At 45.7% G+C, this 17,178-nt stretch overlaps 1 protein-coding gene across 1 annotated transcript in view; it reads left to right on the top strand.

Moving 5' to 3' along the window:
• Positions 1–17,178, top strand: part of smg5 (SMG5 nonsense mediated mRNA decay factor) — a 79,147-nt gene that overhangs the window by 24,902 nt on the left and 37,067 nt on the right. Inside the window, exons 7-12 of the mRNA XM_073061358.1 lie at positions 2,930–3,008; positions 4,397–4,522; positions 6,024–6,092; positions 10,007–10,218; positions 15,025–15,162; positions 15,371–16,009. Of these exons, the coding sequence (XP_072917459.1) occupies positions 2,930–3,008; positions 4,397–4,522; positions 6,024–6,092; positions 10,007–10,218; positions 15,025–15,162; positions 15,371–16,009 (1,263 nt within the window). The remainder of the gene's footprint in view (positions 1–2,929; positions 3,009–4,396; positions 4,523–6,023; positions 6,093–10,006; positions 10,219–15,024; positions 15,163–15,370; positions 16,010–17,178) is intronic.

The following is a 17,178-nucleotide window of genomic DNA, read 5'->3' as shown; positions in this document are numbered from 1 at the left end:
CAGGCCAGCATGAGGGGGAAGCAAATCATTTCCTTGACACGAGCTTGAATTTTGCCAACTGGTGATCTTAGGGGTACACTTGTCTTCCTCTTCTCATTACTACAGTACAGGTAAACAAGAAACAGCCTACCTTGATGCCTTTCAAATTATTGTTGGGAACTTCAATCAGACTTGTTTGAAAATAACTCTTGGCCCAATTATCATCAGCATTTAACCTGCAGCACAAGGAATCCCAACACACCTGACCACTGCCATATATTCTAAGGGACACCTTCTGTTCCATGTCCAGACTGCATTTTGAAAAATCTGACTGCTTGGCTGTGTTACTCCTACCTGCATATGACAGAGGCTAAGCAGCAAGGCTGTAGAGTTAAGGACCACAAAGAGGTGGTTGCAGGAGGCAAAGGAGTGGCTTCTTGGATTGTTTTGAGTCAGTGGACTGGGCAGTGTTCATGGACTCATCTGTATCAATTCACCATGGTTGCCGTAGATGAGTGTGTCCCAACAATAATCATTTAGAGTTCTCCCTGACCAGATGACCTGGATAAACCATGAGATCTGCAGTCTGCTGAGGACCAGATGAGTAGCATTCAGGTCTGGGAACCAAGTAAAATACAAGGGGTCCAAGTACAATCTTTGGAAAGCCAATTTTGGACCAAACGTAAATCACTGAAGAATGCTTGACAACTGTGGTGGGGCTTGAATGCTATCAGCTCCTACCAACTTTGCTCCCAGGTTTTATCCTTACTTTGACTGCCAAAATGTGGTGATGCCTTCACGAACTCCCACAGCCCCGATGACCCTGTGATTTCAGTCTCTGAAGCTGATGTGAGAACATCCTTCATGAGGCTGAACCCATGGAAAGCATTTGGACTAGACAGGGTGCTGATCAACTGGCTGGAGTGTTCGCCAATATCTTTAACCTCTTGCTTCGGCAGACAGAGGGTCCAGCACTTAAGTGACATTACGAAGAAAGCACAGCAGTGCCTCTAATTTCTTAGAAGATTGCGAAGTTTCAACGTCATCTAAAACTTTAGACAAAATTTTATAGATGTATGGCATATTGACTGGTTTCATCGTGGTCTGGTATGGAAACACAATGTCCCTGAACAGAAAAACCTGCGAAAAGTAGTGGATATGGCCTAGTCCATCATGGGTAAAGCCCTCCCCACCATAGAGTACTTCTACATGGAGCACTGTTGCAGGAAAGCAGCTTTCATCATCAAGGCCCTGCACCATTCAGCATCTCGCTGCTGCCAACAGGAGCATCAGGACATATACCACCAGGTTCAGAAACAGTTATTAACCCCTCAACCATCAACTTCTTGAACCAAAGGGATAACTTCACTCTTGCCCCATGACTGAACTGTTTCTACAACCTATAGACTCACTTTTAAGGACTCTTCATCTCATGTCCTTGATATATATTGCTTATTTATTTATTAATTGTATTTCTTTTATTTTTTGGTGTGTACATGCGCATGCGTGTACGTGCCGATTTTTTTTTCTCCAAATGGATTTTGGTTCGCTGTCCTCCCGATTTTGATAAGTGAAACTACACCGTACATACAATATTTCTACTTTATAACAATATTTCTACTTTATATAGGCTGTGTATTTATCATATCATTCCTGCTTTTACTAAATGTTTGTGTTATTTTAGGTTTTATGTGTTATTTGGTTTGATTTGGTAGGTTTTTTTGGGTCTGGGAACGCACAAAACTTTTTTCCATATAAATTAATGGTAATTGCTTTTTTGCTTTACGACATTTCGGCTTACAAATGGTTTCATAGGAGCACTCTACCTTCAGATAGTGGGGGAAACCTGTATTTTGTCCAACAATTTTGATTCCAACATTTGAGTCTCTAGACCAGCATTCCTCATTATGTGTTCAGCATATAGATTAAATAAGTAGGATGACAGTATGCAGCCTTGTTGTACTCCTTTCCCTATCTTGAACCAGTTTGTTGTTCCGTGGTCAGTTCTAACTGTTGTTTCTTGATCTTTGTACAAGTTTCTCATAAGGCAGAGCAGATGTCCAGGTATCCCCATTTCTTTAAGGATTTGCCATAGTTTATTATGGTCCACACTGTCAAAGGCTTTAGAGTAGTGAATAAAACAAATAAATACTTTGTGGGTACTAAATTCCCACACTCCATTCAGAAACAGCTTCTTCCCCTCTGTAATCAGACTTCTGAGCAGTCCATGAACACTGTCCCTTATTTCTTTTGCACAATTTATTTTGTAATTTCTAGTACTTCTGTCTTAGTTCTGTACTGCTGCTGGAAAGATAAGCTGTATTTGTCACATTACATTGAACCATACAGTAAAATGCGTCATTTGCATCAACAACAGCACAGTCCAAAGATGTTCTGGGGGCAATCAGCAAGTGTCGCCATGTTTCTGGTGCCAGCATACCCTAACCCTAACCCGTACTGTAAGTCCTGGTGGAAACACATGGTTATGGGGATAATGTACAAACACCTTATATACAAGCGGTGGAATTGAACTTGGGTCTCTGGCACTGTAATAGCTGCTCACTACTGTGCCACTTGTCTCTTTCTACTGACACACAAGAAAGCACTGGAGGCTGCTGTCCTATGCGAACAATGTGCCAGCACGTAGCGTGAAGTCGGAGAGGGCAGATTGCTTCAGGCTCCCGGCTTGTCAGTGTGAAAGGGAGAAGGTTGCGAGTGCTTTGGGAGAGAAGGCAAGTGCTTTCGGATGAGGGAGGAATAATTTGCTACCAGCATTAGTCTGTGTGTAATATCAGTGAAAGGAAGTGAATGATGCAGCTTCCCAGGCAGTCTCTGTGGTTACTGCAAACGCAAGGTGAATCTGGAGCCCCTGATTGCTTTTGTTACTGAATTGTGTAGCTGCTCTAGGTTCAGTATTGCCTCTAATTTATTTTGTGCTCTTTCTTTCCAGGCATGCCCTTTAACCAGCTTGGGACACTGGCTGGGAGTAAATATTACAACGTGGAGGCCACTTACTACTACCTCAGATGGTAGGTTGTACCGAGAGTTTGTAACTGCAGAGCCCTCATAATTCTGATTTACTGTTACGTCTGGGGTAGATGTGTGGAGGAAGGTGTAGGTGATTTCCTCCCCTTGCAGCTCCTCCCTCTGGTTTCCTGCCTCCTCCTTCCTCTCCTCTGTTATCAGATTGCTTTCTTCATCCCATTGCCTCTTCTGCTTGTACCCTGCCAGCTTCTTTCTTAATCTCTGTACCCCACCACACACCTAACCCCTTCCCCGGTCTCATCTATTAGTTGCCAGCTCCTTCACCCCTGTTGCCACCTTATTCTGGCCTTTCCTGGCTTTTCCCCCGCTTCCTTTCCAGCCCTAATAAAGGGCTTGGCTCGAAACACCGACATTGGCCAAGGGTGAAAGGGGTTTGGGAAGGAAGGAGTGCTGTCTTGTCCACAGTGTGGTTAGGCTTTCTATAGTATGTGTACCTCTGGCACAGTAAATATTAGAAGTTAAAAGAAAATTTATACATTACCATATCCTACCCTGAGATTCATTTTCTTACAGGAATTCACAGCAGAACACATCCATGTTTAAATAAACACTGCTTTCTGGTTGTGTTGAATAAAGACTGCTGGAGGAACTCAGCCAGATGGGTAGCATATGTGGCAGGAAACAGTCAATGCTTCACATAGACACCCTCCCCTCATGCTGATGGATGGTCTTGGCCCCGTGGCGTTGACTGTGCATTTCCCTGCATGGATGATACCTGGCCCGCTGGGTTCCTCCAGCAGTTTGTGTGTTGGTCTATACTTCTATAGTTTGTTTACTGAGGGTGGGTGGGAAGCTTGTTCTGTTACTGTTTTGTTGTTGTTGCTTAACATTGTGAGCATGCTGTGTTGGCGCCGAAATGTGTGGCGACACTTGTGGGCTGACCCCAGCACATCCTTGCATGTGTTGGTTGTTAATGCTAACGATACTTAAGACCATCACCCCTACTTGGCCATAGGCTGCCGGCCACAGCTCACTGAAATCCTCTATCCTGTGTCAGTCTTTCAAGTTGTCCCCGGGTGTAGCTCAGTTTTGAAGATTCTTCCTCTGCCAGGGATATGGTTTTTGGAGCTTCTGTTGGCAATTGTGTAGCTCTGGGTTTCTAGGGGTGGGGTTACTATCCCTGTTCCCTACCCTCCTCGTGCAACCTGGCTCCATGGTGGAGATAATGCAAACAATGCATTTCAGTAGTTTGTTTTGATGTACGTGTGCTGGACCTGAAATCTGAACACAGCATTTAGCAAGTTGCTCATTACGCTCAGGGAGCCTGCATTGCAGTTGGTGTGTGTGTGATTTAAAGGGCATCTCCTCTTCTGTTTGTTCACCTTGACTTACTGTTGCATCTCTTTTGCACTCCTCACCATCCCACCAACAGCATCCACTCCGAAATGCCTTTCGAAGGAGCCTATGGGAACCTGAACCGGCTCTTTGAGAAAGCTGCCAAGGCCTACCACCAGATCCGCAGGACAGACACGAAGAAGCTGTCAGTGAGTAGGCAAAGGTGAGGTATATTGCTGCTTGTTCCAACACTGAACTCATTTTATCAGTAAGCTGGGAGCCAGCTTGTTTTGGTGCCTGGTGATGGGACTAACGCTGATACCTCCTGTGATGTTAGTAATGCCACAGGTAGTTTTGGATCAGTGTTGTCAGTTAATACCTGTGCAGTGGCACTGCATCTCAGCAGGTTATTAATGCAGTGTCCTCAACCAAATCACTCCCTATTTGGAGGTGCCACCAAATATGTGGCATGAAGTCCCCTGCCCCTTCATTGAGCTTGAGAGAGACAGACAGGCAGCATCTATCGGGAGGAATAAACAGTCAATATTTTGGGTTGAGACCCTTCAGAGTGATGGTGTGTTGCTCAAGATTTCCAGTCATCTGCAGAATCTGTAGTGTTGATGTTGGGAGTGTCTTCCTGCAGTCAGCCAAGGATTACAGCCTGATGTCTCTCTTTAACCTGGGTTCTTGAGCCAGTGTGTAGTTACAGGGATATTCAGCATGGTAAAAGTCCTGCAGCCCAACTGGTCCATGCTGGCTAGCATGCTCACATAAGCTGGACCTAAGTGCCCATGTTTGGATTGTACGTTTAAACCTTTCCTATCCAAGTATCTTTTGTATACCTCCTCTACCACTTCCTCTGGCAGCTCATTTGATATACCCTCTGCCCTCTGTGTTGCTTTGGTCAAGATATTATTAGAACATAGAAAAGTCAGCACAGTACAGGTCCTTTGGCCCACAATGTTGTGCCAACCTTTTAATCTACTCCAAGATTTATTCTAACCCTTCTCTCCCACGTAGCCCTGCACTTTTTCTTTCATCTTTATGCCTGTTGTCTTTAAGATTCTCCTAAATATCCGGAATGTATCTGTGTCTATGAACACCACTGGCAGAGAATGGTGATAGAGGCAGATACATTCTCTGTGTTGTTAAAAAAAAAAAAATTGCCTCTCATATTCCCCTTGTACTTTACTCAATAACCTTAAACTCAGCCCCTCATAATAGCCATTTCTGCCCTGGGAAAAGTCTCTGACTGTTTACTTGATTGATGCTTTATGTATCAAGTCACCTTTCTACCTTCTTTGCTCCAAAGAGAAAATCCCAATCTTGCTCAACCTTTTCTCATAAATCATGTTAAACCAATTCTGCATCTGCATTTACTTTTTCGTGTGGATGTAGTAGATGGCAATGTCTCTCTTTCCTGTGAACGACATGATTTTGGGACCCTGTAGCAAGGCAGTATAATCTGACAAAAATAGATCTGAGGTGAATGTACTGGTACTGCAGAAATGTAGAAGTTATAACTCCTGATGAAGGGTCTCGCCTCAAAATGCTGGCTCCTTATTCCTCTCCATAGATGCTGCCTGGCCTGCTGAGTTCCTCCAGCATTTTGTGTGTGTTACTCTGGATTTCCAGCATCTGCAGAATCTCTTGTGTTTAAAGTTTAGAACTTGTTTTGAGCAGCAGCTATGGCTGTAACTTTGACCTTCTGTGTTTCCTACCAGGACGAGAGACATCAAGCGTTTGTTAGTGAGCTTCATGTACCTTCAGAGTTTACTTCAACCCAAGAACAGGTACGTCTCTCACCCCATTCATTGGTTCTTGCAGTGTGTGTCTGTGAGCGACAGAATTTCCTTTACAAAGCAGCTCAGTGCCACGCAGCCTGGGTTTCCTGCTTTGTGTTAGCGAGGAGCTGCTAAGACAAATTGCTGTTGGGAGTTACAGACTGTGATTTGCTGCTGGTTATCAACAAAGGGGAATGGGAAATGGTGCAGTCTGCGATTCCCTCCAGAAGGGATGTCCAATCCATAGCAGGGCAGGTGTGTGAAGATTGAGTTATGAAGCATCATTCTGCAGTTCAGAGAATTCATGTACAAGGCAATGGCATTAAATGTACAATAACCTGTTGAATGGTAACCTGCAGCCCACTGGCTGGAAGGATGTAGAAGTATTTTTAACAATAACTTTTAAAATGGGGAATTGGATATATAGAGTGGGTGAATTGGGGCACATTGGGACCAGTACATTTTGACCAGTTAAAAAAAAAGTCAAACTACTGTTTAACCGAGTAACGCATTATGAAATACAGAACAAATTAGAACATTACCAATGCTACTACAGTACAATAAAACTGTATTAGTTCCTAATGGTTATAAAACAGAGGAGTTCATCCAGTGTATGACGCATTGTACTTTCTGATTGACTGAAAATGAACAAAATCAGCGCAGGCGCCTTGCGTAGATAGTGGACCGCCATCATGCATCCTCCAAATCTTCATTTTCATTGTAACATTGGAGGTGATTGTTGATGCCTTTAGATTCTTCATTAGTTCCTGACTTGAAGTAGTGAACTTCCCAGGCCTGAATGCTTGAAACTACAGTGAGCAAAAAACAGTTCTGAATTGTTTTACAGCTTATTTCTTGCCAACTATTAGTGACAAAAATCATTGCTTTTTGAAAGAAGCACATGCAACTGACGCTGTTTAAAAACTGTTCACTCTGAGCACAGTGTAGTGTCTGAAGGCCACACAAGTGTACGAGACTGTCTCCAGTTAAAACCTATTTATTAACATTCTTCTGTCCCAATTAGTAGGCATGTTGTCCCAAGTAAACTAAGGGAATCCTGGTTACTTTCTCAATTAGTTTTTGTCCTTTAAGATTTGTCCAAAATAAGCGGCGGCCCAGATTAACTGATGACCCAACGAAGTGGAATACATTGTATATTGTTTTGACAACTGCTGTAAATGTTGTGCTACGTGTTGTTTATCCGTAAAACAACAACAATAAGAGGCAATGCCACTGCTGTGCTTTGAAAGTGTCACCAGTGTGTTGTATTGTGTTAAGTCCATTACCCCTACCAGGGCAAAGGCTGCTAACAGCAGCTCATCAGAGTCTTCTATCCTGGGCCAGTCCTTCAAGTTGTCCCCACGTGTAGCCCATGTCCTTGGTGATAGCTTCCAGGTTGCATCACCATGTATTACTTGGCTGGCCTCACTTATAAGCCTGTGGCTTTCACCACACATCATCTAGGCAAAGGTCCTTCCTTTCCCAGGGATAAGGTCTTTGGAACTATTGTTTGTGTTTCTGTAACTCTGGGTTTTTATGAGATGAGGTTGATAGCCCCATGCCCAACACCTCCTTTTGCAGCCAGGCTGGGATCTGTCCGTGGCGGAATTAAGCAGTGATCAGGCAGAGGCCTTAAAGGTCAAACCCATGATCAGCAAGTCTTGGGGTAGGTACCCAGAGGTCGGCAAACTGGAGGGCAAAGGTCAAAGTCCAGAGCTCTGCAAGTGTCCAGAGGTTGAAGCTTGTCCAGAGGTCAGGGGCCTGATGTCTGAGGGTATGGGCCAGGGACTGGAGGCCATGGGCCCGACTGGATGTCTGTAGGTGGTCTGCCCTGAGCTTAAAGGCCTGTCGGTGTGAGTGAGTGGGTGGGAAAAGGGTTTGTTTTCCTGCTGTTGTTTGATTATGTGCTGAACATTGTGGCCGTGCTATATTGACAGCAGATCGTGTGGCAAAACTTGCAGAGTAGCCTCTCCACCCCCCAGCACGTAAGAGTAAGACATAGGATCAGAATTAGGTCATTCAGCCCATCGAGTCTTCTCCACCACATCATGCCTGTTTTATTATTCCTATCAACCCCACTCTTCCACCTTCTCTATGTAACCTTTGATGCCCTGACTAATCAAGAACTATCAATCTGCTTTAAGTATACCCATCAACATGTCCTCCATAGTCATCTGTGGCAATGAATTCCACAGGTTCACCATCACCTTGCTGGAGAAACTTTGTCCTTGTCTCTGTTTGAAAATGACATCCTTATATTCTGAGGCCAGAGATGATCTACTTTGAGGCTATGGCCTCTAGTCCTAGTGTCCCCAACTGGAGAAAAGATTTCTCCATGTCCACTCGATTTAAGCCTTTTAATATTTGATAGGTTTCAATGAAATCTCCTCCCCCCCACCCACTTACTCTTTTAAACTCCAGACAGTATATGCCCAGAGCCATTAAAAGCTCCTCATATATTAACCCTTTTATTCCCAGGATCTTTCTCAAAAACCTCTTCTACGTGCTGTCCAATGGCAGCACATCCTTTCTTGTATATGGAGCCCAAAGCTGCTCACAACAGTCCAAATGTGGTCTCACCAATGCCTTAAAGCCTCAGCATTATATGCTTCCTGATATATTTTAGTCCGAGAAAGCAGAAGCAGGCTTTAACATGTCACCAGCTCCAAGGCTGAAAGGTCACCCCCCCGATCCTGTGCTGTAGGATTTTGACCTATTTTCTAGGGAGGATGACCTTTGCTCAGAAGGATATTTATCACTTGGTTTGCTTTTCTGGTCTCCTGACCCCTGTGGTGCAATGGCAAGCTATGCTTTTAAAATGGCCTTTCTTCCCTGAGCTGTCTACATGCTTGGACAGTTTGTTAACTCTTGCTTTAACCACAACTTCCACACTATTTTGGGCTGTCTTTTCACTGGGATGGTGATAGAGAGGGACATGTGGTCACTGTGCAAAGCTGTTCTTGGGCCAGTGGCCTGTTGTTATGCTTTAAACACCGTGTGAGGAGTGTAGGGGATTCATTGGGTGCCACGGTAACATTGTGGTTAGTGAAAGCTTGTGGCGTCAAAAGTTTGGAATTCAATCCAGGCATCTTCTGTAAGGAGTCTCTGTACATTCTCCCCGTGGGAAGAATACTCTGGGTGGTCTGGTTCCCTCACAGTCCAAAGAGGTACCAGGTAGGTTAATTGGTCATTGTCAATTGTCCCATGATTAGGTTAGGGTTAAATTGGGGTTGTCAGGGGCTGCTGGGTGGAATGGCTCAAAGGGCTGGTAGGGCCTATTCGTGCTATCTCTTAAATAAATAAATTGAACTTATGGGGTGTGGAGGAACGGTTAAGAGAGAAAAAGCATCAGTTAAGGGCATTAAAATGAAAGATTAGCTTTAATTGTCATACGGACATTGAAACATCCAGTGAAATGTGTCATTTTTCATCAAATCAAATCAGCAAAGATTGTGCTGGGCAGCCTGCAATTGATGCCACATTCTGGTGCCAACAACTTACCCTAACCTGTACGTCGCAGAATGTGGGAGGAAACTGGAGCACGGGGGAATTCCAAGCGGTCATGGGGAGAACGTACAAACTGTTTACAAGCAGCAGAAAGAATTAAACCCTGATTTTACAGCTGACACTGTAATAACTTTACGCAAACCACATGCTACCATGCTGCCCTAGAATACCGGCATCCTAGTGAATAGATCAGACATGTAACCTTTCTCCCCCTCCCTAGGTGTGACAGTGTGGCTGGGTGTACTCAGTTTTGCCTAGGGAGCACTGTCCAGAATGCTGTGGGGAAACAGTGGGAACTAAATGAGGGTGGCTGACGGCCAGCTTAATATTCCGAGACTGCTCCTTGGTCCTGGTTGGATATGCAGTTCTCCACTCTGCTGATTCTGAATCTTTCTCCCCATTCTCTCCTTCCGCAGTAACACTGCAGATGTGGAGGTGACCTCCATCTGCCAGTCGGTCCTGGAGGATTTCAACCTGTGCCTGTTCTACCTGCCCTCCAACCTCAATCACAGCGGCTCGAGCGAGGAGGAGGAGGAGTATGACCGGGGTTGCAGCTTCCTGCCTGACCTCCTCATCTTCCGGATGACGCTCATCTGCTTAATGAGCGTGCACAGTCTCAAAAAGACCGGTAGGTAGAAGGTTACCTTCCTGGTGGGATTGGAAGGAAGGTAGGTGATTGGTTCACACAGAATCAGTATCAGGTTTATTATCACTGACATATGTCATGGAATTTATTGTTTTGTGGCAGCAGTACAGTGCAATATGTAAAAACATTACTATTATTTACAATGGGAAATATATTAAAGCATTTCTTATTTCTCACTGCACAAGGAGAAGGTAGTGAGGTAGTGTTCATGGATTCATCACAGTTCAATAGACAGTAGGTGCAGGAGTAGGCCCTTCGGCCCTTCTAGCCTGCACCACCATTCACTGTGATCATGGCTGATCATACACAATCAGTACCCTGTTCCTGCCCTCTCCCCATAATCCCTTGACCCCGCTATCTAACTCTCTCTTGAATGCATCCAGAGACTTGGCCTCCACTGTCTTCTGGGGCAGAGCATTCCACATATCCACCACTCTCTGGGTGAAAAAGTTTTTCCGCATCTCTGTTCTAAATGGCCTTCCCCTTATTCTTAAACTGTGGCCTCTAGTTTTGGACTCACCCATCAGCAGGAACATGCTTCCTGTCTCCAGCGTGACCAATCCCTTAATAATCTTATATGTTTCAATCAGATCCCCTCTCATCCTTCTAAATTCCAGTGTATACAAGCCCAGTCGCTCCAATCTTTCAACATATGACAGTCCCGCCATTCCGGGAATTAACCTTCTGAACCTACGCTGCACTCCCTCAATAGCAAGAATGTCCTTCCTCAAATTTGGAGACCAAAACTGCACACAATACTCCAGGTGGGGTCTCACCATGGCCCTGTACAGCTGCAGAAGGACCTCTTTACTCCTATACTCAATTCCTCTTGTTACAAAGGCCAGCATGCCATTAGCTTTCTTCACTGCCTGCTGTACCTGCATGCTTGCTTTCATTGACTGATGTACAAGAACACCTAGTTCAGAAATCTAATGGTAGAGGGGGAAAAAGCTGTTCCTGAAATGTTGAGTGTGGGTCTTCATGATCCTGTACCACCCCCCCCCCCCCGGATGGTAGTAATGAGAAGAGGGTGTGATCTGGATGGTGAGGGTCCTTATCATCTTCAGGCATCTTATTTTGAAGAAGTCCTTGATGGCAAGGAGGGTTGTGCCCATGATGGAGCTGGCAGAGTCTACAACCCCCTACAGCTTTATCTGGTTCTGTGCATTAGAGCCTCAAAGAAAGAGATGACGTAGAATCCTTGTGGGTAGAGTTGAGAAACTGGAAGGGTAATAAGCCTGATGGGAATTGTATATAGGAGAGCTAGGATGTTGTCTACAAATTACAGCTGGAGATAGAAAAGGTACGTAAAAATGGCAATGTTACATTACTCATGTGGAATTTCAACATACAGATACGAGGGGTGATTGATCAGTTCGTGGCCTCAGGTAGAAGGCGTCAGTTAGAAACCTAGCACATTTACTTTTCCTACACTTAGTCCAGCGGTCGTGGAGCGTACGGATCCCTTCTTTGTAGAAGTCGGCGTCTTGGACCTCCAGACGTGGTCCACAGCATGGGGTGATTGATAAGTTCGTGGTCTAAGGTAGAAGGAGATGAGTTATTAACTCTAAACTTTCTGCATAATCACTCAGAGTTGAACTGCACTTGCATGTAACAAGAGCTGTATAACTCATCTCCTTCTACCTTAGGCCACAAACTTATCAATCACTCTTGCTGTGGACCACCTGGTGGTCCAAAATGGTCTTGTTACATGCATGTGCAGTTCAACTCTTTGAGTGATGATGCAGAAAGTTTGAAGTTAATAACTCATCTCTTTCTCCCTTAGGGCACGAACTTATCAATCACCCCTGCTGTGGACCACTTCTACAAAGAAGGGATCCGTATGCTCCACGACCGCTGGACTGAGTGTGTACATATAGGAGGGGACTATGTTGAAAAATAAATGTGCTAGGTTTTCTAAAATTGATTCCTTCTACCTTAGGCCATGAACTTATCAATCACCCCTCGTATATTGGGAAAATCAGTTTGATGCTGGATTCCAAGAGAGATAATTTGTGAAATGCCTCTGAGATGACAGCTTGTTGTTGAGCTCACTAGGGTACCAGCAATTCTGGATTGGATATTTCAAAGTTCAAAGTATGTTAGAAACTACAGTATGCAGTTTTAAAAACTACACAACCTAAAATTTGTCCTCTTCACAGACTTCCACGAAACAAAGAAACCCCCTAGAACGAGAGAACCATCAAATCCGCGAATACCCTCTTCCCCCTCCCTTTGCAGAAGCAACAACAAAAAACATCAACCCCCCCCACCCCACCTGCACCTGCAGAAGTACCGATCCTCTTCCCCCATCCCTCACCACACAAGCAACAGCAGAGCCCATTGATCCAGAGTCCATCAAACTACATACAGTCCACAAGCCAGCACTTTGGTATCTCAGACAGGCTCTCTCAGTCCAGCAAGGGGGAGGGAGGTCACTCCTGCAACAACGAGAGCAGAGACCAGCCAACTCGCTGTTCCGATGTTCCGCTCTTCCATGTCGCTTCTCTAAACCCCCTGTCTTGAAGGGGAAACCGCTGAAGTACAGGAGCCGCCTTCTGACCTCAGCCGGTGATTAGCAAGCACATTGTCTGCTGTCTCAATGTTTCAATGTCCCACGATGCTTCAGTTGGTGGGATTGATGAGGAACCAGGTCGCCCACAGGACTGCTTCCTGACTTGCAGCCTCCCAGAACAGAGGGTGTGCCTCTTCCAGGCCATTCCTGGAGAGTGTGAAGCAAGTCTGCACAGTCAGTCCACCAATTGTGAATAACTATAGTTTGAACCGCAGATCACGGACTTCAAAGGAACCACAACCACCTTGAAAAGAAAGACCAGAAATGTGCTGTTTTGTGGACAAACTGGGAGAAGTTGCCCGAGACTGCAGATTCCACCAGTGGCAGCTTTCCTCACTTCCTATTGTGTAATTAACTGGATTTAATTAGGGAGCTTAAGGCAAAGGAACCCTTGGGAGGCAGTGATCTTAACATGATGGAATTCACCCTGTGGTTTGAGAGGGAGAAGCTTAGTGTTATAGTGGAGTAAAGGGAATTACAGAGGCCTGAGAGAGGAGCTGACCAAAGTTGATTGGAAGGGGATACTAGCAGGGATGACAGCAGAGCTCTCTCAGTCCACTGAGGGGGAGAGAGGTCACTCCTGCAACAATGAGAGCAGAGACCAGCCAACTTGCTGTTCCGATGTTACAATCTTCCATGTTGCTTCTCTAAACCCCCTGTCTTGAGGATCGAGAGGTGGGGGGGAACCGCTGAAGTACAGGAGCTGCTTTCTGACCTCAGCTGGAGTTTCTGGGGGCAATTCGGAAGACCCAGAATAGATACATTCTAAAGAAGAGGAAGTATTCTAAAAGGGTAGTGAAAGCCAACATAAAAGCAAAAGAGAGGGCATATAATAGAGCAAAAATTAGTGGGAAGTTAGAGGATTGGGAACATTTTAAAAACCAGCAGAAGGCAACTAAGAATACTCTAAAGAAGGAAAAGATGAAATAATGAAGGTAAACTAGCCAATAATATCAAAAGTGATTCCAGAAGTTTTTCAAATATATAAAGAGTAAAAGGGAGATTAGAGTAGATATTGGACCACTGGAAAATGATGCTAGAGAGATAGTAATGGGAAAAGAATTAGCAGATAGACTGCATAAGTATTTTGCATCATAACTATGTTATGTATTTTGCATAAATATAGAGCAGAGGCTGATATTTAGAATGATAAGAAATTCCTTCTTGTGGACGGCTGAGAATCCTTAGTAATCTTTCTCTTGGGACTGAGGTCAGTGTTGAGTATTCTCAAGGTTGGGATAGGCAGCTGCTTGTTCACTGAGATCGGGGCTGGAGGGGTTGTGTTGGCCATGATCTATTCGATGGTCTACAGCAGCTGAGACTTCAGAAGGGGAAGTCAAGGGAACACACACACCAGTTTCATTGAGGAAAGGGTGAGCATTTTCAAGTTCCCGGGGTTCAGCATTTGAAGATCTATCCTGGGCTCAACATATTGATGCAGTTACAAAGAAGGCATGACATCAGCTATATTTCATCAGAAGTTTGAGGCGATTTGGTATGACACCGAAGACTCTTGCAAATTTCTACAGTTGTACTGTGGAGAGCATTCTTACTGGTTGCATCACCGTCTGGTATGAAGTCATCACTGCACGGGATCAGAAGAAGTTGTAAACTCAACCAGCTCCCATCACGGGCACTCGCCTCCCCAGCAGCCAGTATACCTTGAAAAGGCGATGTTTCAAAATGGCGGTGTCCATCGTTAAGGACTCCCCATCACCCAGGACAGGCCCTCTTCTCATTGCTACCATCCAGGAGAAGGTACAGGAGCCTGAAGACACACATTCAACATTTTAACAAAAACTGCTTGCCCTCCATCATCAGATTTCTGAATGAACCCATGTATACGCCCTCAATATTTTTTGCTCTTTTCTTTTGCACTAATTTAATTTATTTAATAAAAAAATATTTTTGTAATTTATGGTTATTATTATGTATTCCCATGTACTGCTGATGCAAAACCACAGATTTCAAGACATGTGCCAGTGATATTAAACCTAACTCTAATCCTTGCATTCCTGCCACCATGGCTATGTGCCACTGCTTTATTTGGTTCTGTGGATGAGTGATTGCAGGAGAGCGTTAGTCAGTATTGCTGGAATAACTCACATTTGAGCTGTGCCTGTGCAGGTGGGGTATTACATGTACTTGGCTGCCTCTGTTCCATGGGTTGGGGGCGACAGCAGTAGTTCACCAACTGTTTTCATGTATTGCAGGCCTGAAGCAGTACAGTGCAGCCATCGCCTTCACTCTCGCCCTCTTCTCCCACCTGGTGAACCACGTCAACATCCGGCTGCAGGCGGAGTTGGAAGACGGTGACAATGCCGTTCCTTCCTTGCATCCTGAGCACATAGGTAACTTGTGTTCATCTGTTCCCGTCTCTGTCGAGGGAGTCCTGGTTCAATCGGTCCACACAACCCCCTCCCCACCCCACACCTGCTCCCTCCACTCCTCCCTTCCTCCTTCCTCTCAACACATTCCTGTGACGTTCCTCATGTCAGCCAAGGGGGCTATGATATGTCTGACCGTGTGTTTTCTGTTCTCTCCCCCCACAACCCCCAGACGAAACGGAGGTGAAGGAGGTGCCGTTGAGGGGCCCGGAGCCCGAGGCACTGAACGGGCCGGTGCAGCCTGATGGCAAGCCCAAGGGCCGGAAGTATTCACGGATGTGGCAGCTGCGACGGCGGCGGCTGCGGCAGAAGGCCGACGAGAGTGACCTGAGTGAGGGCTTTGATTCGGACCCCAGCGAGGATTCAGTCAAGGAGAGCGAGCATTCCGACTCCGCCTCCGACAAGACGGATGAAGAGGAGGAGGAGGAGGAGGATGAGGAGGCTGAGGCTGCCTTCGATCTGGAGTCTGACTCTGACATGAATAGTCAGGAGTCCCGCTCCGATCTGGAGGACATCGAGGAAGGGCCCCGGGGTCCCGGCAGGGGAGGCGAAACTGGCCCCCTCCCTGCTCGTTCCCCTGATGTCTCCGAGCCGCCGGCCAATGGGCCGGGCACTGCCAACGACGCCACCATCGCCAGCAACCTCCAGGCCCTGTCCTCCCAGATGTTCCAGCCCAAGAGGTGCTTCCGCCTGGCCCCCACCTTCACCAATGTGATGGTTAGGGCTCCAGCGGAGAACCAGGCCCCTGCCACACAGCAGGAGAAACCCTGTGCCAACGGCGTCCTCCAGAGCCCCGGGGTCACTGAACACGGTAAGCTTACCTCAGCCTGGGCTAAAACCTCCCCGGCACTGTCCTGTGCTCTCCTGCCAGTGTCTTTCCTTTAATCCATAACAATCAAGCAGAGTTTGAGAGTCTAACTCATGCATGCTGGCTGTATTGCCCAGTGAGCTAGATTCCACAACATATCAGTGATATTAAACCTGATTCTGATCTTGACCTCTTCCATCCATGCACTTTTCAAGATGGCTTTTAAATGTTCCTAATGTGTCTGCCTCAACCATTATTTCTAGCGGATCATTCCAAGTACATACCACCCTTTGTGTGAAGACACTGCCCTTTCACCTCTGATTTATTTATTTAGAGATGCACACATTTCTGGTCCTTTGAGCCATGCTGCCCAGAAACCCCTGATTGAACCCCTAGCCTTTATCATAGGGTAATTTACAAAGACCAATTAACTTACTCGCCGGTTCATCTTTGGATTGTGGGAGGAAACTGGAGCACCCGGAGGAAACCCACGCATTCCATGGGGAGGATGTACAAACTCCTTTCAGAGGAAGCCACCATTGTACAATATCTGACTTTCCAAGCTGTAGTAGTGCTGTGCTAATCGCTGCGCTGCTCTTTTATTACTGGCTTTTTTTTTAGCATCCCCCTCTGAAAAAGACTGTGCTTTCAGACTGTCACTGCCCCTCATGATCTTGTATACCTCTATAATTTCAATAGACAATAGGTGTAGGAGTAGGCCATTTGGCCCTTTGAGCCAGCAGCACCATTCAATGTGATAGACAATAGACAATAGGTGCAGAAGTAGACCATTCGGCCCTTCGAGCCTGCACCGTCATTTTGAGATCATGGCTGATCAATTACTATCAATAACCGGTTCCTGCCTTGTCCCCATATCCCTTGATTCCCCTATCCATAAGATACCTATCTAGCTCCTTGAAAGCATCCAGAGACTTGGCCTCCACTGTTTTCTGGGGCAGAGCATTCCACAGATCCACAACTCTCTGGGTGAAAAAGTGTTTCCTCAACTCCGTTCTAAATGGCCTAGCCCTTATTCTTAAACTGTGGCCTCAGTTACTGGACTCCCCCAACATCGGGAACATGTTTCCTGCCACTAACGTATCCAATCCCTTAATAATCTTATATGTTTCAATCAGATCCCCTCTCATCCTTCTAAATTCCAGTGTATTTCA

The sequence above is a fragment of the Hemitrygon akajei genome, chromosome 11 (genome assembly GCF_048418815.1).
Source record: "Hemitrygon akajei chromosome 11, sHemAka1.3, whole genome shotgun sequence".
NCBI lineage: Eukaryota > Metazoa > Chordata > Chondrichthyes > Myliobatiformes > Dasyatidae > Hemitrygon > Hemitrygon akajei.
The sequence above is the reverse complement of the archived record's forward strand: the minus strand, read 5'-3'. Positions and strand labels throughout refer to the sequence as shown.